The sequence below is a fragment of the Sceloporus occidentalis genome, unplaced genomic scaffold, assembly GCF_023333645.1.
Source record: "Sceloporus occidentalis isolate IW3139 unplaced genomic scaffold, rSceOcc1.0.p SCAF_6, whole genome shotgun sequence".
NCBI classification, from domain to species: domain Eukaryota; kingdom Metazoa; phylum Chordata; class Lepidosauria; order Squamata; family Phrynosomatidae; genus Sceloporus; species Sceloporus occidentalis.
Genome location: NW_028316986.1, coordinates 127982267 through 128006864, shown reverse-complemented (window position 1 = coordinate 128006864; position 24598 = coordinate 127982267). Strand labels below are relative to the sequence as shown.

Sequence of the window (24598 nt, the reverse complement as noted above, 5' to 3'; positions counted from 1 at the left end):
TTTGTCCCCTACTGTTAGAACAAATACAGGAATTTCTGGGGAGAAGAAAACACAGGGCAAGCAGGGTCTACTATTAGCGGAGTGAGGCAGATGCCTCAGGCAGCAGATATTGAAGGAGTAGGAAAATTTTCTATGTGTGTGTGTGGGGGGGGGGGGTTGTATTTTGACTGCCAGTCATGTGGTGAGACATTTCAATTATTTTATGTCTCATATGCAAAAATAACTTGCTGGACTTTGGCTATTATACACCTTGAGATGGGAGAAGATGCCATTTGCTGTTTTGCTCCAGGTAGCAAAATATCTTAACCCTGGCCGTATCAACACTACTCATTTAATGAGAGTTGGGGATATGCACAGAAATATCTTCACAGGGTTTATGTTATCCATACACTCCATAGACAGAAAGATAATCAATGGATTATATGTAACCAGTCCTTATTCTTTATAACATTCAACTCTGTGAAGTCTAGAAAGACTCTAAAATACTAAGTAAATTATAAACAGAGAAGAAAAATGGTTACAGATAGGATTTTCCTTATGATATATGTCCTGTTGTGCTATTTCTGGCATAGGAACCTTTACCTCCTTAACCATATTTATTTTACCATTGTGCCTGTGTATATGTATAACCACTGATAGACTTATTTTATTTGTTCAGTTCTCTCCTGATTTGAGGCATCTCTCAAAACATCACTCAAAACAAGCTAAACAATAAAGCTATTACAATCATAATAATAATCATAAAAATATTTATTATAACAGTGATTATTCAGAAAAAGACTAAAAAAACCCAGTATGTTCCAGTAGACACATGACTAATGACTGAACTACACAATGGTTTGGGTGGACTATTTATTATGTCTACTGTACAATATTTTTTCTATTCCAATAGGCATTTATTTATAAAAGACCCATCCTGCACAAGGTGCTGGGTATTGCTAATTGTTGTTCTAGATTGTTTAATAACCTATGTTCTAAACTGGCTTTTTAAAAATTGTGTTTTAACTTTTGTATCTTGTGCATTTTTAACAATTTTTTTTAATAGTTGTAAATCGGATTGGGTCCCAATTTAGGGAATAATAATAATAATAATACTTTAACTTTGCAATATCCTTCACAAACCTTATTAGAAAAGATTTTTCTTAAAAGCTTGCAGGGTCTTCTATAATGTTTTCCTGTAGTAATTAGCACCCGAGTCGCAGTTGCGCCTGTCAGTCAAAATCCCATCTTTGGTGGCTTAACACTTCCCTGCTACTTTGTTTAGACTGCACTGGTTTGAAGTGTCACTCTAAACCCAGTGCACACTAAGTAACAGACAGGAACACCAAAGTGTTTCTAAAATTGTTAACAATGTTCGATTTTAAAAATCCAGACGGTCTATTTTAAGTATAATTTATTTTAAATTATTTACGATTCAATTATAACACTTCAGCACATATGTGTAGCATTTCATTATGGTTGGCAAAGAAAGCCTAGGTTTAGATCAACAGCAGAGACTGAGCAACACTCCAAATGTTGTGGGACTGCAGCTCCCAGCATTCCTTACTATGGTGTCTGGTGCTGGTATTAATGGTGGGAAGGTAACAGGGTTCTATGCAGTCATGTTGGCCACATGATCACAAAGTCGTCTTTGACCACGCTGGCTCTTTGGCTTAGTAACGGAAATGAACATCTCCCCCTACAGTTGGACACAACTAGACAATCACTTCAAAGGGGGAACCCTTACCTTTACCTTACTGCTCTGAGTAATCTGTTTTCTATGCTTTTATGTTTACTTCACTACATGATCCCTGATTGACTACACTATTCCATATGCCAGTCTAGGGAACATTTCCTCTGAATAGACTGTGTCTCCTTTCAGCGGCATCATAATATAGCCACATCTCTTTGGCTATGTAGCAGTATGTAACAAAGTGACAACTTGTCTTGAAAAAAAGAAGACATAATCAGCAGAAAGAGAAAAACAGTGACAGTCAACATTTCTGTAAAAGGTGAAGGTGCTCACATCCAAGTACTTGTGGGGGAGTAACCCAGAAAGCTTTGCTGTGGTTCATTTTAATCATTATTCAGAGCATCTATGGCACTCCCTTTTCCAACTTCTGCTCAAGCTCTTTATAGGTACATCTGATACAGTGATATTTGAAAACGTATGTATTTCCAATTTATGGTGAACCTAAGGCAAAAGTATCGCACGGTTTATATCTAATGCTAATGTAATTTTAAGTTAAAAAAAATTAAAAACCCACAAAAAAGAAGTTATACACCTTGAGCTCTGGAAATTGAATCCTGGCTTTATTGTATTTGCCCAACCTGCTTTAATAGATGTAATATTTATGTAATCCTTACTGAGGCAGATTTTAAAAAACTTCCACTGATATTAGGTCTACAGGAGTGTTTGTGTAAAGAATCAAAGTAGTATATTCCACAATACTCAAACATGAGAGCCAGAAAACACATGTTAACATGAAGTGGCATATTCTGAGCAGCTGTCAGACCTCCCACTTAGCAAAAACATATAACCAAGACAAATGCAATAGATGTGTTGGAACAATTTTTAACTATAAATTTTTGTCTGGTTAAAAAAATGTGCATGGCAGGTGATGTTAACAGTGTCCTAAAGTTTCAGCCATCTGTCATGTACAAGGTCACTCTTCAGTTAACCTTGTATGTAAGTCTAATTCTCTAACAACAAAGAACGGCTCTGGGAGACTAGTGTCCCATCTGCATGGAAGAACATTAAAATATTTGCAAACAACCTGTAGCATTGGTTCTGCTCTCAGTCTCCAAGGTGAGAGGTTTCATAAGGGATGAGGTGTGTTGATAACATGTGCTGAATCCAAGCAGTGTTTAAACATAATCTAACAGGCAGCCATTGCAACTACGAGTAGAAACAAGACTAGTCAGGTATAGCAAAGCCTATCAGAGGAAATGGAGAATGTATGGGGAATGTGCATTGAGCATACCCTTTTTTTTTTTCACAGCCACCAGAACTATAGTTGGCCTTGTTTGCAGAAAAAAATAAATGATTCAGAAAGATCTGTGAATAGATCCTTAGAGATTATTAAAGTTGAGTTGTCAGGATAATCGCTATCAATCTGAAACTGCAGGACCAGAGCAAACATCTTGAGAACAGGGGTCCTGGAAGTCTCTTGTTCAGGAAGTCACTATGAGTCATGGCAGGGACTTTCTTTTAAAATGTGTATGCATGTGTGTAAATAATTGGGTTATCTACAGTATGACATAGTGACATAATATTATCTGTTTGTTTGCTTAACAAAACAAATAAGAAACTTCCCAGGCCTTGAATATTGTTTTCCACCTAAATAAGATGTTCAGTACTAATGTGAGAACTTTGGTTCATGAGTTCACAGCATGAGAACAAAACTGTAAATTACTAAATAAGGAGCTCTATACCATTCAATTAAAGCATCTCTCCATAGGTCCAGATGTGACATGGAAGAGGTGCAAACTCACCACTGTGATCCATGAAATTAAGGAACTGTTCTTAGCACTGCAGGGAATAAACCTGTTGTATCAGATCACACTACTGGATGCTATTTTTACTGTGAATAAATTTCACAGTTTAAGACCATCTTGCTCTTAAACAATAAATGTCTTCTTTAGTCCATATAAGTCCTGCTGTCATAATGTATATTATGCCTAACAGAGAAGCTTGTAGCTTCACAAAGGATGGAAGCAACTTGGATCCCAAAATGAACATCTCTTTTTGTCTTATTAATGGAACTTACATTTTATTTCCTGGAGTACCCACATGGCCAAAAGGAGGAGGGGCCCTGCTTGCCTGAATGACCCTCCAATAATATCTGAACTGAGAAAAGCTACATCTTGACAAAATGCAGGCTTGTGACTAACCTTGTCATATCTTTTATCCTTTATGATTTTTAACATCTTTGCCTGACAAAGAGGCCAGTGGAGCTTCAAAAGCTTGCAACATGTATTTTGTGTATGTTGGTTGGTCCAATAAATATATCACTGTTTTGTGAATTTTGGATGTTATTGTACTTTGCTACATGGCCAACATGGCTAGCCCTGGGGATAATGTGTATTGATTTCTCTAGTTACTGTTTGTTTCTATGTGTCTTTTTCTCCAGGGACGCCGAGGGAAGCCAGGAGCCCCTGGAAAAGTAGGACCACCAGGGCCACCTGTGAGTATTCACCAGGGATGGTGTAAAACTAATTCCAGTCAATACTTCATAGCAGATGGTCTATGGATAGCCTTAAATGAAAACAGCACATATTCATATTTATATGTGTGAAGTCATTTTACAAATATAGAAAAACTATGAGATTGGCAGAGAAGATACATATAAGAGGTGAGGGACCAATAAGGAATGTAACTTCTGAAACTCTAGTGCAAACAGAAGAAACTGGTTAGCATTTCAAAGAATGGATTGTGTACATTATCCAAGGGATATTGCTAATTCAGTTTACCAAAACCGATGATGCTGTGTGTTTAAAATGGGATAATTTCTGTCTCAGTGGGGCAATTTCAAAGATGAAGGGCTGCACGATGAGCTTGCCAATTGTCTGAATGGTGGAGAGGATTATACCCAGTGCTGGAAAGAGCATTCAGCTGTAGATCAAATGAGTTTACTGAAGAATGAAAGAAGATTAAGTCATACATAAAGTGTATGAAACGGATTGTAAAAAAAGGTTTTAATTCAGATCTGAGCATTTTGAAGTTGCTAGTTTTCTGTAGTTTTTAAATCTTGAGCTTCTCCATATATCTGACTGTTCACATATCTGTCTATCAAGGTGCTTTTATAGAAAAGCTTTAGTGGACTCCTGCACTTTTCACTATCTATACCTTGATTCTGTGATTTCTGAAAGTACCCAAATACACAGAAAATGTGCCAAAGGCTGCATGTATACTTTTTGAGTGTACACATATATTCAAAGTATTATTGGTTATTTTTTTAGAACAACATTTATCTTGGGAATATTTTATCCGTGTGCATGTATGTATTATAGAATGTGATGGACCAATTCACTGATACCCATTTGAAGGTTTTCTTGACACTTTAACTGGATTTCACTACTCAGATATTAAATTGTCAAGCGATTGCCTTTATGCAAGTGGATACAGCAGCCACACACAAGAAGATCTCCATAGGTTATAACAGAACTGTGCTTTCCCCCAGCCCACCACCATCTGCATGCATTGATGTGCATGGTGACCTAAACAGCTCACATGAATCTTGCACACTTGACAAAGGATTGCTAGGGACCTAGGTGATGCCTCAGACTCCCATTCTTTGTAATGGTTTGGAGTGGTGGATACTGTTAGACATATCAGAAGGTGCTTTGCCTGCTTCTGTTAAAAACTGGAAGTAGTTCAGGCTTCTTCACAGTTTTCCCCTATGAGTGATTGCTGCCAATATGAGAATAATATGCATTCACAGCCATGTGTCCCTCCCAATTTGCAAGGACCAGATCTTAAAACACACACACACACACACACACTTTACACAGTGGTTTCCCTCTGCTCAGTATAAAATACCCTTTCCCTTGTTCTTTTCTCCGTTTTGCTGTTCAGCACACCCATCGATGGGACACCTGATCATGCTTAGGGTACAGCAAAATTAAGTGACTTACCACTTCTGATTTCAAGCCAAATTCAGGCTGTCCCCTGGTCTCATCACACGGCTTTTTCCCCCAAAACCGCGATCCAGTTCTCAAAGTCGGCCATTTCTCAAAGTCGGAAAGCTCCCAACTTTGAAAAATGGCCGCCAAAGTGATTTCAGGGACCAGTTTGGAAGCCAAGCTGTACACGGATCATGGTTTTGGGAACAAAAACCATGCAATAAAACCAGGGGGCAGCCTGAATTTGGCTTGAAATCGGGAGTGGTAAATCGCTTTCTTCTGCTGTGCACTAAGCTCCAAGAGTGATGTTAGAAAGCTTGTAACATTCTGTTATGTCCAGTCATGGAACCATAGAATCTTAATGTTGAAAAGGGCCACAAAGATCTTCTAATCCAACCCCCCTTCAAGCATGCAAAGTGTACCATCATCCAAGGCAATCTGTAAAATCACTTTTTATTTTGCTGTTACATATGCATTCTTTTCCCCCCTTTTCTTTCCTTTTTTCCTATTTTTTTTGGGGGGGAAGTGGTGGGGTCTATAGTATATTTCTTTTAGAGGTTCAAGGATTCTTGACCATTACAATTTTTACAACAGGATTACTGGTGCACACAGTGAAGCAAAAACAACAAATACTGCTCTGGAGGGAAAAGTTAATAAATTGGAATCCACAGTGCCTTGGCTTAGCTACAGACAAAAAGAATAAACAACATAACAATACATCTCAACAAAGGAAAACTAAGATAGTGACCCACAGAGTGCCCCCATTTATCACCTGCAGAAACAGGCAGATAATAGGTCTACCTGACACAGACATATTGAGAATCTTCTAGGAATACAGTTATAAGTTAAAGACAAAAACCAAAAACAAAATATACCTCTGTTGAGGACCAAAAATGTAGCAGAATGGGGAAAGCAATAGCAAATTAGTGTTTATAAATACACTAAGACCATCCCATTCACGTATTAGCCATCTTGCACCATTATTGTCAACCATGTTGTGTTCACACAGATTTGCCAGTGTGGATATGCATGTCAGTGTCCATTGAAAGTAATGGGGGGTTTTGTGTCAGGTGGGGATGTATCTGGAACTCCTGTTGATGGGGCAAGATAACTGTAGCCTTAAGTTTCATCCACATGAACAGAAGAAAGAAATCTGCACTGAGTGACCTTTGGAGTATTAACTGACCCGCATGGGAATTCCAGTGTCTTCCAGGAGATAAAAATGCCCCGCTTACATTTGTGGCTGTAGAATGAAGGGCATTCTACAAGGACATTCTACAATACCCAAATAATCAGAGCCAGAAAACACATGTTCACATGTGGTGATGCAATTGTTATGAGGAAATGACACACCTCCTTTCCCCCCCCCTCAGACTGTAACCAACACAGTCTCCATATCCTAGGGTTGTTTCTCATTGAAATACTCTCACCAGTTTATCTGCATCATGTTTCATCCACAAAATGTCATGGGAGGGGTTTCGTTTTTGCTTTGTTTTGTTTTTTTGTATCAATGCATCACATTGTGCGGGACATGAAAGTACTCCAACAGTAAAAACCATTAGATTTGTTTGGACATTTATTTAGTCCTAACTGGTATTGATCTTTTTTATTTTTAAAAAATGTACATACATAGGTGGTTGAACTCAGCAATATTGTTGAGTTCTCTTCAAATGGCAATGCTGTAAATGACATAGGTTGGTCTATTGACGTGTGTCAATTCTGCAACAGAACATGGATCTCAGGCACTAAAATGCCCTGTTTATTAGGATAAAAATTAAAAAATGAAACCACAATATCAAAAATTTGCTTATTTGCATAATCAGCAAAGATAGACATACCTTGGTTTCCCTGGCAGTAGACATGATGAGGCTGAAAAACACCAGGAACCTGAGTGCAAAAACATGATATATTTGCTATGTAATTGTTATACCTATTACTTGATTAGACTAATATATCAGACTAATCCACATGGATCAGTTTTTCTTGCCACAGTCAGGTTTGTCACAAGGGGGAAAAGGCATGATGACCTAAATTGTATTTGCTGTTATTGGAACCAACAGTGTAGATTTCACATGTGACAAATAAAGCAGGATGTAAAATAGTAGCAAAAAGTATGTGGTGCAGCAGCACTGAACGTTAGAAGAAGGGGATTGGATTACTGAAGAATAAGGACATACTGGATCCATAAGGCAAAAGATTCCTATTAGCAAAGGCTTTAGGTAGCACTTCCAGAGTTCAAAGGGATCTTGTAGCACCTTTGAGACTATCAGCCGAAACAGATGGCCCTGAAGGGGTGGCTTCAAGCTGCCCCTGAGAAAGCCAGATTGGGACTGTGGCAACCACATGCCATGGCCTCAATCCAGCTTTTTTCCAGCCCAAAAAGAAACAATGGCGGGGTACATACCGCCGCTTTGCGGTGGTCTGCCGCCACCGCCAGTAGGTCCGCGGGGGAGCCGGAGCCTTCAGACGGCCCGACTCCCGCGCGGACCGAAAAAGAAGCTCCAAAATGGAGCTTCTTTTACCGTCGCGTTTGCGACGTAGCGAGGCGCCAGGGGCGCACTCGCTACGTCACAAGCGGCGCGACGCGTACGGACGCTCAGCGTCCGATACGCAAAGATGGCGGCGCCCATGTGGAAGGGGCGCCGCCATCTTGTACGTATAGAATACGTACTAGGGTTAGGGGGGTGCGGAAGCACCGCCCCTTCCTAACCCTAGTACGTATTCTATACGTACTAAATGGCGGTATGTATCCCGCCAATAAAAAGCCGCTCCTTTTTGAGCCGGCAAAAAGCCAGCTTTTCCACTTCCACTGCAGCTTTGTGGTGCTCTTGTATGAATGCTGCACCGCTGGAGCACTGCAAAGCTGCCTGCTGTATGGGCAGGCGGCTTCATGGCAGCTTCCTGTTGACTTGAGGGTGTGCGTCATCTAAATGACACACTCCCAAGCTGCCAGGGAGGTGCCACAAAGGGGCCATCTGTTTCGGCCCTAACTGAAAGAAAGATGTTGGTAGCATGAGTTTTCGTAGACTTGATTCTACTTTTTCAGATCTGAGGAAGTAGGCTTAGGTATACAAAAGCTCATGCTACCAACTCCTTTCTTTCAGCTGGTATGAAAAAAACAGTTCCATTGGTTCCTCAGATTGGCCAGGCATGTAAGCAGACCCAAGTCTACGAAAGCTCATGCTATCTACTTTTTTTCATGATTTGGTGACTAGAAAGTGCTACAAGATCCCTTTGCATAATGATTTTCCAGACTAACATGGCTGTGAATTCTACTTCTGTAGTTGTTAGAGGGGAAAAAATCAATGCAAGTTAGTCACAGTCATTCACCAGCAAGTGACTGTTTCCCACCCCTCAGCACTTACCTCTTGTGAGCCTGTGCATTCCTCCTGTTCACTCCTGATGGCCAGTTGAAGGCACATGATTTGATGACTGCATTCCTAAACCATAAACATGAAAGTCACTCAAGGGCTTGCTCATTGGTTCAGAAGGCAGTTTCCATTGCCACTTCTTTTGGAACTGTATTTCGTGCTTGCTAAATTGTATTAACACAGCACTGCTTATGCACACAACACCAAATATATTAAACAAATTAAGGTAAAAGTAATCAGCTACAAACATCTCTAAACTCTGTCCTCCTTTAATGATGAGTTGTATAGAATTCATAATTGCCCATTTCTTTCTCTGGCATAATGTAAATGTCAGTTCTTGCTTTCATCTCCATTCTTCTTCCTTTATCCTTTGAGCAGATAATATTCATAATTCTACAGGTTACCATCTTCACATTGGCAGATTTTACAGGAAAGTTTGGTGTATAGAATTCTGTTTCAGGTTGGACCTTCAAGTATTATTATTTTTTACAACTCATATGCATGTATGCATTTGAGTTCAAGTGCTTTTGTTGGTCATCTCTAAAAGATTTTTGTTGTGAAACCATTTTGAAATAAGCAGGGTTTCGTTTAGGCTTTAAATTACTTTTTTTTAAAAAAAAAGAAAAGGCATGCCAGCAAAATGAAAGCAGTGCAAAAAACATAATTTTCTTTGACCAAATATGGAACAATCAGAATGGATAAGAGTCTGTGGGTAAGGATGCATGAAGTATATAAGAATGTACATTGTAGCAATCATGTAATACTTACAAAAGAATACTGCTTCAGTCACAGGTCAGATGAACACAATTACATAGCAAGTACATATATTTGCCCCTGTCCTTGCCTCCATTGCCTCTCATCTCCAGTGTGCAGACTTTTCTATAATCTTTCTGAATACAAATATAAAATGCACATAAAATACACATTTTTTTTGTATGTATGTCTGCTGGGGGTGGGTTACAGCATCCTGTTGCATGGGACAGAGAAATAAAATTGTATAGCATGTTTTTGTATATGGACTAATATAACAATAATGATTCTTCATGAATGGTCCAGCCAGCCTGCACAATCTTCAGCCAGCAGTCAATGCAATCTTGATTAAAAGAATGACTGCATTATGTTGCAGAAAAGATGTATTCATATGTAACAAATCAAAAATCCATTTCACACTGCAAAAATATACCTGAAGTTATTTATGGTGATTCGACATTCAAGTGCTCTGTTTTGTAGTAAACTCCAGATTGCCTCTTATTCACCAAGTTTCCCTTAGGACTGTATCAGCTCCAGGCTCTGGCTGAAGCAAGTATTAGATGATTTCAGAGCCATGTCCATGTTTGTCAAAGAGCATGTGGTTTCATGCTCTGCTTGGTTGTTGTTGTGTGCGTTCAAGTTTTTTCCAACTTATCATGAACTTGGTTAGCTCGGAGCAAATCAGTGGTTTAATAAAGAGGGCTAGTCACCTGCATTTATGCTGTGATGCCTAAGAATATTCTTTACAATGGACAAAATCCATATTCTATATTTAATATCCCATGAGGAATATTAAGTGATTATGTTAAAAATCATATTATTTTTCTGATTACTTTATACTTTTATCTTGGATTATGTACAATTTTATCTTCAACAAGAGCTGTGACTCACTTCTTGTGAAAAATGCTTGGATTCTTACCTTGTTTTAGCGCATTGGCCCATTATTTCAGTGCTAGGGATTTCATCAGTATTCAGTTCACTGTGTGGTCATTCAAGCTGAAAACTACCGAAGAAGCTCTTTTTTAAATGGATCAGCAGCTCCCTCTAGTGCTTTTCTTTTCATAGTCTCTGTGAAACAGTATTTAAATTCTTTGTAGTGCTTGGGCTTACTAAGGGTGCATCTACACTGTAGAAATAACACAGTTTGATACCACTTTAAGTGCTTTTGCATCATCCTATGAAATCCTGAGATTTGTAGTTGTACAAGGTCCTCAGCCTTCTCTGCCAAAGAGTGCTGGTGCCTCACAAAACTACAAATCCCAGGATTCTGTAGGATGGAGCCATGACATTTAAAGTGGTGCCAAGCTGCATTATTTCTACAGTGCAGATGCACCCTAAGAGTTGGTTCCACAAAATAAGAAATAGAGGGAATCCAGTTAGGTTACTTCAAACAATCATTATCTGCATTGTTCATATGTATTATTTCACATTCCTACCACTTCATTCAATTTCATATTTTTTTTATTATGAAATGACTACCTTCTCCAAATTTTCCACTTGCTTCTGCAATGTACCTCTATCTATGATTCAAATCCTCCACCAATTGTTCATCTTTAAAAGGACTTTTTTTTGGTTGGGGTCAGACCTTTGCCAACATCAACAGCCCTACCTCCTTTCCATGTGCCCCATCATCAGTCTGTACAAATCCATGCCTCTGTCACCCTCCCATTGCCATACCTGCAGGGGCAACAGTCACTTTCCATTCATTGATATAAGGGAACTTCTAAATTAGAAAACATCACTGTGTCTTGTGTTTTGTTCTTCGTATGTTCTGCTTCAGTTTTTTTGCACACTGAAAGAGCAATGAAATATTCTCTTTCATCATCCTCTCTGCTGTATATACAGTCCTGTTCTGCCCAGTAGTGAGCATTGAAAATCCATCAAAAGGACAAGGAAGAAATAGAAATGGCCTGTGTGTCTTTTAGAGGAAGTAGTGTCTTGATCTGAGCTGACATGTATACAGCTAAGGCCTCTTGAAGAAGCAGAGGTGGTGAGAGGAGGAAGATGAGGAAGGGAAGGTAGGAGAGCAGATCAGCATCATTCAGCTAAGTTTTGCCAGGTAGAACTGGTGAAAGAAGATGTGGAAAGTGACTTCTGATTTCCAAAGTTTTCTAGAATGAAAATACTTCTGGTTATGGTGAGTACAAAGCCTTGATTGATCATGAACTGAGAATAAGGACGTGTGAGAAACTGTTCACAACCCCATCCTCTAGAACACCACTGTTCTCTGATACATATTCCACCAAAGAATAAGTGAAAAGGCCCCTTTTACTGGAATAATTCATGGGTTAAAATATCACACCAACCTTTGAAAGGTATATTTTTGATCACATACATTTCTCACCAAGAGAAACGTTTATACACATTTACAATAAAGTGCCCTTTTGCCACCAGTATCTCCTCATTTTTTGTGGAATTCATCACCAGACTATTGCTATGAAGCTAAGATCTATTTTTTAAAATAAAAACAATAAGAAATAACACCCTAAACTTCCCACAACATGTTGTAATATTTGAAAGGCCACAGATACTCTTGGGTGAGCAAATAACAAAGTGGATAGTTTCTGAGCATTCACGGCCCATCTAGGACCCGGATGATGCTGAGGGAGAGAGGAGGTCTGATGATCTTTCAAGGCATAGACAGCTAAGGAGCAGAACATGTCAATTTTAGGAGAATTGCATTATTAATACACTGACAAAGTGAATATTAAGAAAGCCAAGACAAAGATGAAAGAGTAACAGATTTTTGTATGGCAATGGTTATCAGGGAGAACAGTGAAGGCTAATATTTTAAGACTTTCAGTGACTGATATCAAGCCTACATTTCCGCAGATAATTTTGTTGTTAGCTGCTGTCACGTTGACTTTAACTTCTGGTGGCCCTATTTATGACATATCTCCATGTCACCCTATCCTCAACAGCCCTGCCCAGTATGTAAAAAGGTCTTGTAGCACCTTTAAGACTAACTGAAAGAAAGAAGTTGGCAGCATGAGCTTTTGTAGACTTCAATCTGCTTCCTCAGACAGAAATAATCAATGAACTGCTCAGCTCTTGCAGACTCAGGACTGGGGCTTCCTTGATTGAGTCTTCTTCTGTAATGTGCTTTTCCTCTTTTCCTACTGCTTTCTCCTTTGCCAAGCATTATTGTCTTTTCTAATGAGTCGTGTCTTCACATGATATGCCCTAAATACAACAATCTCAATGTAGTCATTTTGGCTTCTTGGGAGAGTTCAAGCTTCATTTTCTCTTGGATGCATTTACTGGTCTTTTTAGTAGGCTACAGAATCCATAAAACTCTTTTCCAGCACAATGTTTCAAATGAGTTGATCCCCCCCCCCATCAGCTGACTCCACTCTCCACAACTATATATATGGTTATACACATAAATATATGTATGTATACCTGTCATGTATGTATGCATGCTTTACATATTATTTGTTCTGCATACAAGTTAAACAGATAGGATAAATATATATATGTATATATATAGCCTTTCCTGATCCACTTACCAATTGAAAACCATTATTTTTCCGCTTACTCTTTCCAGAGGGTAGTCTCTTATCCTGAATATAGGTATCAGGACAAATGTTTTGGTGCACTCATTTTCTTAAGAGCAGTCCAAAGCTTTTTATGATCTACACAATCAAAGGCTTTGCTATAATCCTGAAAGCACAGACTTATTTTCTTCTGAGATTATTTGGTGCACTCCAATATCCAACATTTTGTTTTTCGTATTTGTTGACAGACTTTAGTTAGAACTAGAGTAGATTCTGTCTCTGTAGCTTGAAACAGCTCTATTGGTATGCCATCTGTTTCTGGTTTTTAATTACTCCCAAGTGCCTTCAAGACAATGTATGTCATTTGCCATATTTATACTCTCTTGTGCTGTAAGTTGGGAGACAGTGACTGGGCCAGTCAACATCATCAACTATGGATATGAAACTAGTTGAAGTAATTCACCAGGGATATTATTTGCATCCCAAGCCATTTCTCTGAATGAGGATGAGTTTTTTGTATTCTAATTCAGTACTACTCAACAGTAGTGGCCTGTGGATTGGTGATGGTCCATGAACCCTTGGCTGTCAGTTCCTGGTTAGTTTCCAAAATGAAAGAAATAATTTTATCCAGTGGGCACAAATATGGTCCTGGTCCTTTGCATATTGAGAGTGGAAGTAATTGCCTACCCCTCACATCAGATAGCTTGGGAGTATTGCTCCCTCTGTATATGTGTGTATGTATTCAAGTCACCTGTCAACTTATGGTGAGCCCATGAATTTCATATGGTTTTCTTGAGAAAAGAATATCAGAGGTGGTTTTGCTTGTTCCTTCTTCTGAAATATAGGACACAACACCTGGTATTCCTTGGCAGTCTCCCATTCAGGTACTAACCAGGACTTAGCTTCCATGGTCACACAGGAACTGCTGCCTTTAGGATATTTATCCTGTAGTAATTCAGTGTAAGCATTTTGGTGCCAGCAGAATGGTTCTTAGGTAACTAGCAGTCTGCTTTGGAAATTATTTCCAGTGCTTCTGGAAATATTATCATGCTAAATAGCATTTGAAATTGAAGGAATGCTATCGGTTAATTATCATAAACAAGAAAATCAGAGTCATGATGAGCTCAGGTCTTGAGGATATTCATATTGAAGGTCTTTTGCTATTTGATTTTAAACGTTCATTTTGTTCAAGAAGAATTATCAGACAGCATTGGGTCTTACTGGTTCTTTCTTTTTTAAAAAAAATAGAAAGGGCATGTTTTTCTTCTCTTTCGCCTTATTATTATAGATGTCAAATGTCTGTTGCTCTGCCCAACTTATCTTTAATTCTGCTGCCCTGTTCAACAAACTGCACTAAAGACTTCCAGTTCCATGGCTCATTTTAGTGCAGAAAGAAAGGGAGGAATAATCAGGTGGATGGAAGAGATTACTTGCGCGGGAAGAGGTCTCCTTGATTTAGATGGGTAGATCAATTGTCTGCCTTTGAATATTTCTGTTTCTATTTTCTTCTGTTATGAAAAAGCTTCTCCCCCATGACTACCATGTCAGCAATGTTACACATTTGCAATAAATTATAGTTCACTTAATCACTTAAATTATAGTGACTTACCAATTGGCCCTCTACATTTGTGGCTTTGACTTTTGCAGATTTGATTATTCACAGATTTGGTTAATAAGTTCTCTCTAGAAATCTCTAGTTCCTCCAGCATGATTCTGTGGCCAGCATTTGCCAGAGGTTACAAAGTAGGAACTAGTGATTTTTTGGAGATAACACTTTAGGTATTTGTAGATCTTACAGCACTATGGTCAACTTCCTGTGGATTTTGATCATATAGTTGTGCTGGGGGACCTAGGGATCCCTAGAGAGGTGTTTTCTCAGGTTGGGAAAAAAAAAGTTTTTTGGCCCCATTCACACTGGCCCTGAATGCACCTGGCGTGGTTTCTGGGGGCAGTGAAAAACGTAACCTGGTGCATTTGGCACCGAGTACCTAGCCACGTCTTTGGGGGGGGGGGGGGGGAGGCAGAGAGATCCAGATCTTCAGTAGGGTGAGTGTGCTACCAAATTGATCTGGATCGCTGGGATCGTTCCCAGCCATGAGGCACATCCATGGTGATGCAAAGCAGCACCAGTGTGAAAAAGAGAAGGGGAACTGACCGGGTTTAAATGCCTTGGAAAGATTTGATCGCGGCAAATGTAATGGGAACATCAATCCAGCAATCCAGGATTGCATCACCACGGAGATACAGATTTTCTTGGTACAAAAAAAGTAAATGTGAATGCCCTCTTTATGTGCATTTTCCCCACTTTCACTGGGTCCTGCATCCCTAAACCCAGTGAATGTGGTGGACCCACTGTAATTACAAATCTGCCCATGCTTTGAGATCTTCTGGGGAGAGCCTTCTCTCTGTTCCACCACCATCACATGTACAGAGATGGTGGGAACATGAGAGGTGGCCTTCTCATTGGCTTGCCCCATGCTCTGGAAATCCCTTTCAAGATAGGTTATACTAGCATCCCCTGCTATCTTTCTGCAAACAAGTTAGGGCTATTTTTATTTTCATCAGGCCCTTGAAGGTTAGCTTCTCAAGGAGACTGGGTCCTGCAGAATTGTGGTGTATTGTCTATGTTTTATTTATCTGTCATTTTTAAGAGTTGTGTTTTTAACTGCTTTTAATTTATTGGATAGTTTAATTATATTTTTATTTTTTCTATTTGATATATTTTACCTATGTCTCTTTTAACATCTCAATTGTACTCTTCAAAATATGTTCTCAAGTCCTCTTGTTTTCTTGTTCCATGCACTGAACCCAATCTGTGTGTGATTTACAAAAATATTCAGAATACAAACAAAATTTTCCACTGAGCCAACACTATATTGGATCTGCCCTTTGGTACTCATAATCTAAACTGGTTTCCATTAAGTCATTACTAAATGCAAATAATTTAATTTGGATTTCTCAACCCACTGCTCCATACACACTCCAAAAGTGTGTTAGCTTTTCATTGGTATGACATCCATAAAAAAGCAAGTCTGAAAAATGGCAAAATGTGCAAAATTATGATTTAAATGGAAGTTCTATTAAATAGCTCACCTTCTGCTGCTGGAAGTGTACCATAGAATCACACTAGAGGGCCTAGAAAATGCCTAGAGAGAACCTATTTTTGACATGATTAAGTGAAACCACAGATTCTTCAGTCCCATGGATACGGGTTTGTCAAGCAGTCTGATTCAAGGGAGGCAACAAGAATCAAGATCAGCACAGTCTAAGGGTTGAAGAACCCAGGAAGACCAAAGTATGAATTTCAGTAGTCTGGAAACAGATATCAGGACAGGAATACTGGCCAAGAAACAGACAAGTTACTTCCAGCAGTAGCCTTAGGTTGACTCAACTCTTAAATGGTCTGACACCAGCTGGTCCTAATCAGAGCTTCCAGGTTGCTGCTTGTCCTGCAGCCTGGCTGAGCATCTTTGCTCCATATGGTTCTACCTCCTCCTTGATTGTGAGCTTGGGACCCCAGATATGTCTTCTGACTTATCAGCTGGAGAGTCTTGCCTTTGTCCTGCTGGTCAAGGCTTCACTTCAGCAAGAAGAGCTGGCTGAGGTTACTTTGCAACATTGAGAACTGCAGGCTGTTCTCCATATGGAAGACTTGCCTGGGTCACTTCTTCAGTCTCCTCATCAGACTCTCCTACTCCTGCAACTCCTGGCTCATGACACTCCCTCCCTTGCAGATAGTGGCAGATGAAGCCCACATTAGTCCATGGGTGATGAGGTCCGTGCAGACATGTCAGTGCACCCATCACTGGCTAATAGTAGGTGAAACAATCCATGTAAACTCCACTCCACAGATGGCTATGCCACCAATATGGTAGTCTCATTGTACCTGTACATATGCAGAGAGAGAGAGAGAGAGAGAGAGCATGAGAGGAACAGCTTGCTTATGGAACCTACAGTCCTTTAGTTTGGACTATGGTAAATAAGTATCATGTTGCTTTTAGGGAGCTTTGGAACCCTGAACAAATTTGCCCATAAGTGACTTATTTTGTACAGCACCATGAAGAGGATGTCTGTGCAGAGGCATGGTTTACAAATCCCTTTGCGGGGTACATTACAGAGATGTTTTTACTAGAAGAGATCAGTGGCATTATGGTGAGGTATATACACATCTTCTTATGTGTAAGACCAAGAGGGATTACATAATTGTATTATTTGGTTTTTCTTAATTTTAAGAAAATTAAGAACTCATAAAAGAAGCGTAGGTGGGAGTTGTATTACTTTATTACTTTCTTTTTCAACAGGAAGGGTGGGAATATGTTTTTCATGTGTGCCCATTCAGTGTACTCCTTTAGAACAGATGGAGCTTGTTGGAGAAGCCTGTGTCAAAATGCAAATCATGCTCCCTTGTCATTTTACATTTGCCTCACTTATATAACTTTGTTAAGATGTTTTGCAACATGATTATATGGGATCCAAGCTATGCCAACTTTAGGCAATGTGTCTTCAGGATAGCTATCTGACTCTACCTGGCAAAGGGAAATAATTGTATTACTGCGATATTTTTCATACAGTTGCTTCAACTACTATATAATCATAGGACCCATTCCCATTTGCTTTTAATCCAGTTTGTGAGATGCATTGACTCCGGGTCACTGAATCGATTCTGGCCGATACGCAGTTCCCAGTATGGAAGCAAATTATTTCATTATTCCATGAATTTGTGTCTTTTTTGACACAATTGTCGTTCCTGCTAGATTTGCACCACTACAAAATGCTTGCTCCCTATCGATTGCAATCGATCTGTCCTGTTTTTTAAATGTTAATTATATAATGTGCATCTATGTGTCATCAGTGACACAACCACACAGTGAGGAATTCCCATCAAGAGACCCATTACTTGCTATAGAGATGCTACAGAATTGCAAGTGGTTGCAAAATCTGTCAATTGAAAAAAACCCACACTACACCGCCCTCCCCAAGAAAAGCACCCCCAAAGTTGTCCTACCAGTTGAAAATATTCTGGCACAACCAGGAAAATAAATGCAAAAACAACTCTTCCAGCCACTTACCTTTCTTCCTTCCTACCACTCCCACGTGACTTACTGCCCCCTCCCTCTATCATCTCCCCTCCTTCCTATCACCCCCTACCCCCTGCCCTGGATTTCCTCAGGGGGATGCCAAGACTTGTCCCTTTCCTGGGCTCCTCATCCGTGGAAAGAGGGAAGAGTCTCCCAATTTACAAATAGGTATGGTGTTGAGAAGAAGTGGTGTGAGATGAGGATGATGCACAGAATCTGGTGGGGGCTTGTTCTTGAGTCCACTGCTCTGCCCTTCCCTCCAACAACAACAACGCAAACCTGGGCTAAAATGTGGGGTTCAAGTTTTGAGGGTTCAATTATCTTTCCTTCCCCCTTCTTATCCATCTATCTACCCCACTCCTGGCTCCCAGCTCCCTAGCAGCTTGGATCTGAAAAATCTTAGGAGACTCTCTCTTTCTGTCCTCTCTTTCTGCACTCGTCATTCCCTCGCACTGCAGTGTGTTTTGGACCACAGACATCATTTTTAACACTTACTCTTATGGGGGCAGGCTGCATGGTGTAGCTGGAATAGAGAATTTTGGTGTGTGTGTGTGTGTGTGTGTGTGTGTGTGTGTGTGTGTGTGTTGGGCATCATCATCTCAGCTTCCTCCCAGCCCGAATAAGGAGGGGGTGAGGTGGGACCCACCAGTGGGCTCCTGCTATAGATACACCTCCTTGGAGAGAGGGCGAGGCAAAATGCAAAAACAACTGGGTCAGAACCAGTGAGATTTACAGATACCACTTGGTAGTCTTTCAAGCTGAAAATGGAAAGCCCCCATAGTAGCCAAAAGACAGCAAGGAAACAGTGCTGAGAGGAGGAAAAATTGTGGATTCCCCCCAAAACTTGGGGCAGGATGGGTTACACTCCTCTGCCAATCCTCTGCCATAGTCCCTCCCCTCCAGTGTGTTGTGATTGAGATCCAAACATTGTATACATTTGTTAAACACACTTTCAAAGCGATTCTGTTCAAAAGGACCACCAAAAGATCAATCTTCAAAAAAAAAGCTGTTCTTTTGCATTTGCCACACTTTGCCTCAGTTCTCCACGATTCAAATCGAAAGCAGTCGGGTCTGAAATTGTTTCCAGTGTGAACAAGGCACATATAAACCAATCAGCAGATTGGTTTAAATCATAGTGAGAATGAGCCCATAGAGTTGGAAGAGGCCCCAAGGACCAGCTAGGCCAACCCCCTGCCATACAGGAAGGTAAGATGCTCCTGAGAGAAGGCCATCCAACCTCTTTTTAACTAATCTTCACCTCTGGTGAAGGAAGGTCCACCATCCTCTGAGGCAGTCCATTCCAGTTTAGATCAGCCCTTATAGTAAAGTTCTTTCTAATGTTTAGCTGGGATCTCTTTTCTTTCAGTTTGAATCCATTGATTGGTTCATGTCCTATTTTTACAGAACCAGAAAATAAGCTTGCTCCATTTTCTACATGACATCTCTGCAGATATTTCAAGATGGCTATCATATCACCTCTCACTCTTCTCTTCTCCAAGCTAAATATACCCAGATCTCTAAACTGGGCTTGATTTCCAGACTTTTTACATCTTAGTCCTCTGGACCCCTTCCATGTTTTCAATATCATTTTGGAACTATGGTGCTGCGAACAGGGCACAATATTCCACGTGAGGTTGACTGGAGCAGAATAGACTCTTGTTTTCCTTGATCAGGATAATAGACCCCTCTCTTTTTGGATGCCACATTACACTGTTGACTCATGCATAGCTTGCGAACTATAGATCTTTTTCATGTGTACTGCTGTCAAGTTGGGAAGCAACATAAACCATGTGACAACCATAATCCTTAATCTTCCTTCAAATTATATTTACTGTAGCTGGATAGCATGGTACAGTGCACAATGTGAGCATTAATATTACAAGACTGAGGGCCAAGATGATATAGTGGTTTGAGTGTAGGTATGGAAAGAATATTTGAATATATTTGAAAAACGTTGGAAAACATGCTTTTCAAGTGTCAAGAAACCATGATGAGAAGCATCCTGAACTAACAAGAATCTTTGCAACTAGGCTTATTTTTCACAAAATTCACATGTGATTAGGGGGTGAGGTTGCACAGGAAACAACATAGAAAAAAGGTTTTCTCTGTGTAAGAAACGATATTCCTGCTCAGAAAAATTATTTTCTGTAACAAAAAATGATGTGTTCTGTGCAAAGCAACCACCTACGAATGTTTTGCTGAATAAGTCCTGAATAGCAAAATAGGCTTTGAAAACTACAGTAGTTTTTGGAGGCTTTCTTGCACTGGCAAAAACTGCTTAAAATTACTTGCTGCTTGCTTTGAGAAGAAAATTAGTGAAGAATTATATAGCTATTTGAGTGATGGGCTGGGATACAGGGCCTGAATCTCAGCTATGGAAACCTAATATGTGGCCTTAGCAAGTCACACTCTCTGCACCTTAGAGGAAGGCAATGTCAAATCTCCTATGAATAATTCTTGCCAAGAAACCCCTGTGATGAACTATAGGCCCCATGCAGACAGGCCAAAATAAAGCTGCTTCAGGTCACTTTGGAGGTATGCTGTTTAAATGATGACTAGAGCGCAGCTTTGGCACAGCATCCAGACTCTTAGTATGCATGCATCATTGAAACAGCATACCTCCAAAGTGACCTGAAGCAGCTTTATTTTGGTCTGTCTATATGGGGCCAGTGTTGATTTTAAGGCTCATGCACACATGAATTAAAGGAATAACAGCATAGTCTTATGCCTGCACACATGGAAATAATTTCCTGGTTTAAGAAGGTTGCTATGAAGCATCTAGCCAATCCCATTGGAATAAGCATCAATCCACTAGGTTTTGACCAAGCTAGTGTGGAACTTGAAAGAAAACATTTCCCCACCCTTGTAATAAAATTGTGTCCGAGTACATATGCTTAGGCTTTCAATCTGGGATGGATACTGGAACCAGAATAACATGTTTTTATTTCTACGTGTTTCCCTAGTATGATAACAGTCCCTTGCTTTCTCTTAATAATAATAAATAAAATATGTATTTCTAATCCGCCTTTCCTGTGATCAAGGCGGGTTACATACACATGCCAATACAGCATAGCAATACAATATAAAACACAATAAAAACAACAAGTACATTACATTAAAAATTGCAATAGCAATTACAAATTACAAATTACAAAATCTAGCTAGCTCAAGATACTTCAACACATACAGTAAGAGAGGGAAGGGCTACATCGGGGAAGGCTGGGGAAAAGCCTGTTGAAACAGGTAAGTTTTTAACTCCTTCTTGAACTGGTCAAGAGAGGTGGCCGAGCGGAGCTCACCGGGAAGCGAGTTCCAGAGCTTTGGGGCCGAGATAGAGAAGGCCCTCTGCATTGTTATGGCATATTTTGAGTCTGGAACTCTCAAGAGTTGCTTCCCGGCCGATCTGAGAGCGCGGGGCGGATTATATGGAGAGAGATGGTCCTCCAAGTACCCTGGGCCCAAGCCATTTAGGGCTTTATAGGTAATAACCAACACCTTGTATTGGGCCCGGAAGCGGATAGGCAGCCAATGAAGATCTTTAAGTACTGGTGTTATATGGCTGGCCCTGGAAGCTCCAGTGACCAGTCTAGCTGCCATATTCTGGACCAATTGCAGCTTCTGAGTTTGGTACAAGGGTTGCCCCATGTAGAGCGCATTACAGAAATCCAAACGAGAGGTTACCGGAGCATGTACCACTGTTTCAAGGTCCCCCCTGCCCAGGAAGGGTCGCAGCTGGTGTATCAACCAAAGTTGATAACAGGTGCTCCTGACTGTCGCATCCACCTGAGATGTAAGGTGGAGTGACGAGTCCAGAAGCACCCCCAAACTGCGAACAGTGTCCTTCAAGGGGAGTGTGACCCCGTTCAGGACAGGTGGACAAACATCCAGTCCCGGGCCGGGGGAGCCTATCACAAGCACTTCCGTTTTCTCTGGATTCAAACTGAGTCTGTTTTCCCTCATCCAGCCCATTACTGAGTCCAGACAGGCATCTAGAGGAGAGATGCCATCCCTGGTCGCTGTATCTTGAAAATGTGAAAAGAAGAAAAGGATTAAGATTTTTTTTTTAAGTATGATCACTATTTTGAAGATTTATACTTTTTGTGATAGTCCATATACTTGGACACAATCTTGTATTGATAGGTCCAGAATAGGTATTTTGTTCATTAGAAGCTTATGCTGTTCATGAAAAATAACATTCATGCACTATGCCGTTTGAAGAATAATATTCTGCTCCAGTAATGGATTTCTCTGAAAATATTATGAAATAAAAATTGAAATATGTTACCTGGTATCAGTTCTTTTCTTCCAACAAGGTAAAAAAATATAGAGTTGAAGGCTTTCATGGTCGGCATCCATAGCTTTTTGTGGGGTTTTCGGGCTATGTGGCCATGTTCTAGAAGAGTTCTCTTGAAGAAATTAAGCAGGAGATCAAGTGACTGGATTTTGCAAGGCTAACAGTTTGCTCATCACAAACACATTCTTTAGGCAGCCAAAGAGGTGACTGTATACTTGGACATCACCTAATGGCCTATAGAAATAAAAGGGACTACATAATTGGAAGTAGAGGATGGAGAAGTGCCCTTCTCTCTACCAAAAATAAGATCAGGAACAGATTGTGGCAAAGATCATAAACTGCTAACATTAAAAATTAACGCTAAAGAAGAACAGCAAGCCACCCAACGTGTCAAATACAACCCAAAGAACATCCCTGTAGAACTTTAATATAATGTAAAAATAGATTTGACTATTAGGCCTAATTGATGGGGAGCCTGAAGAACTCTGGACAGAATCCAGGGACATTGCCAGAAAGGAATGCAAAATGACACTATCTGCAGCCAAAAAGAAAGAGAAGTCTCAATTGGTGACAGATGAAACTTTTCAAGCAATTAAAGACAGATGAGAAGCAAAAGTAAAAGGTGACAGAAATAGTCAGAACTCTGAATGCATCTATTCAGTGACTTGTGTGCAGGGGCAAGTAAACTACTATAATAATCAATGCAGAGAAATAGAAGGTAATTTTTAAAAAGGTAGAACAAGAGACCTGTTCCACAAGATCCAAGAAATTTAAGGGAAATTTAAAGCAAAGTGGGAATGCTATTCAAGCTTCAGGGAAACACATTACTTGATCAAGTACAACTAAAAAACTGATGGAAATAATACACTGAAGAACTAAAGAAAAAATATGAAAGGATGACAGATTCATTCAAGGAAGAATTATTTAAAGAGTGGTAGTGCAAAGGAAACTGTTTCATAACCAGTCACACTATTTGTCTGCCTGGTCCAATGTTGTTTATTCTGACTGGAAATGATAAGGAGAGGGTTCATAAATGTGTATTCTGGTACAAAACAATTATAGAAATCCAAAATGTTCATTTGCAACATGTCCAAAGTAATTGGACTGGTTGGAAAATCTTAATACAGTCTTTGTTTCAGTCCGATTAAATAATACATCAGGTTTGGTGGCTCTAGTCAGGCTTATGGTATAGTGGAATCAACAGAAAAAAAGACAAACACTGTAAATTATAGTATAGATATTTATAATTTTTGATATCTGGAACTAGTAATCTGCCACTCCAATTTATCCTGTTTGGAATGTCTTGCTTCAACCTTTTTTGGGGTGGAAGGGCTTCCTAGGAACTTGGAGCAGTCATTTGCTGAAATGTGTTACTTTTGCTGAGAGTTTTTTGTAGTTCTTTGACAGTCTACTCTCCTCCTCCCACCATTTGTCAATTCTCTTAATCTGTAAAATCTTTATAATCTATGATAAACCAGCCTTGGGGGAAAGGATAATATTAATAATGAATGTTTTCCAATTGGCTGAGTTGGAAGTTCTTTCCAAGCAGTCTATAGTCCCCAGACACATATTTGTTTCCTGTAGGGTGCATGTATATTGTACAGTTTCCCTTAAGGTGGAGTTACTACATTAAGGGGAGTGATCATAGTTTAACAGCAGACCACATACTTTTAATTCATAAGGCCTTTAGGTCAATGCCTATTTAAAGAGCTGCTGTCAATCAAAAAAATACTGGGCCAGATGGACTATTAATTTGAAAATGTGAGGTAATTGACAGCTAAGTAAATGTTTCATTGTTGTCAAGAACAGAACGTTTGGAAACCTGTCTTAAAGAAGCTGACTTTCTCTCTAAGAAAGTAATACAGATACTAAAGTTGTGCATAAAACTTGAATAAGGCTTTAGGAAATATCTTGTGTCTCTTGAAAGACAGAAATGATTGAGTATGATGGATGCTAATCACATTTTTGTTGTTGAAATGAACAGTAGGTAAGTGTCTTCTACTT

At 39.7% G+C, this 24598-nt stretch overlaps 1 protein-coding gene across 1 annotated transcript in view; it reads left to right on the top strand.

The window, feature by feature from the left end:
- The window catches only part of COL19A1 (collagen type XIX alpha 1 chain), a 294427-nt gene that overhangs the window by 168432 nt on the left and 101397 nt on the right, over nucleotides 1-24598 (top strand). Inside the window, exon 17 of the mRNA XM_089530985.1 lies at nucleotides 4113-4166. Coding sequence (XP_089387111.1) covers nucleotides 4113-4166 — 54 coding nt within the window. The remainder of the gene's footprint in view (nucleotides 1-4112; nucleotides 4167-24598) is intronic.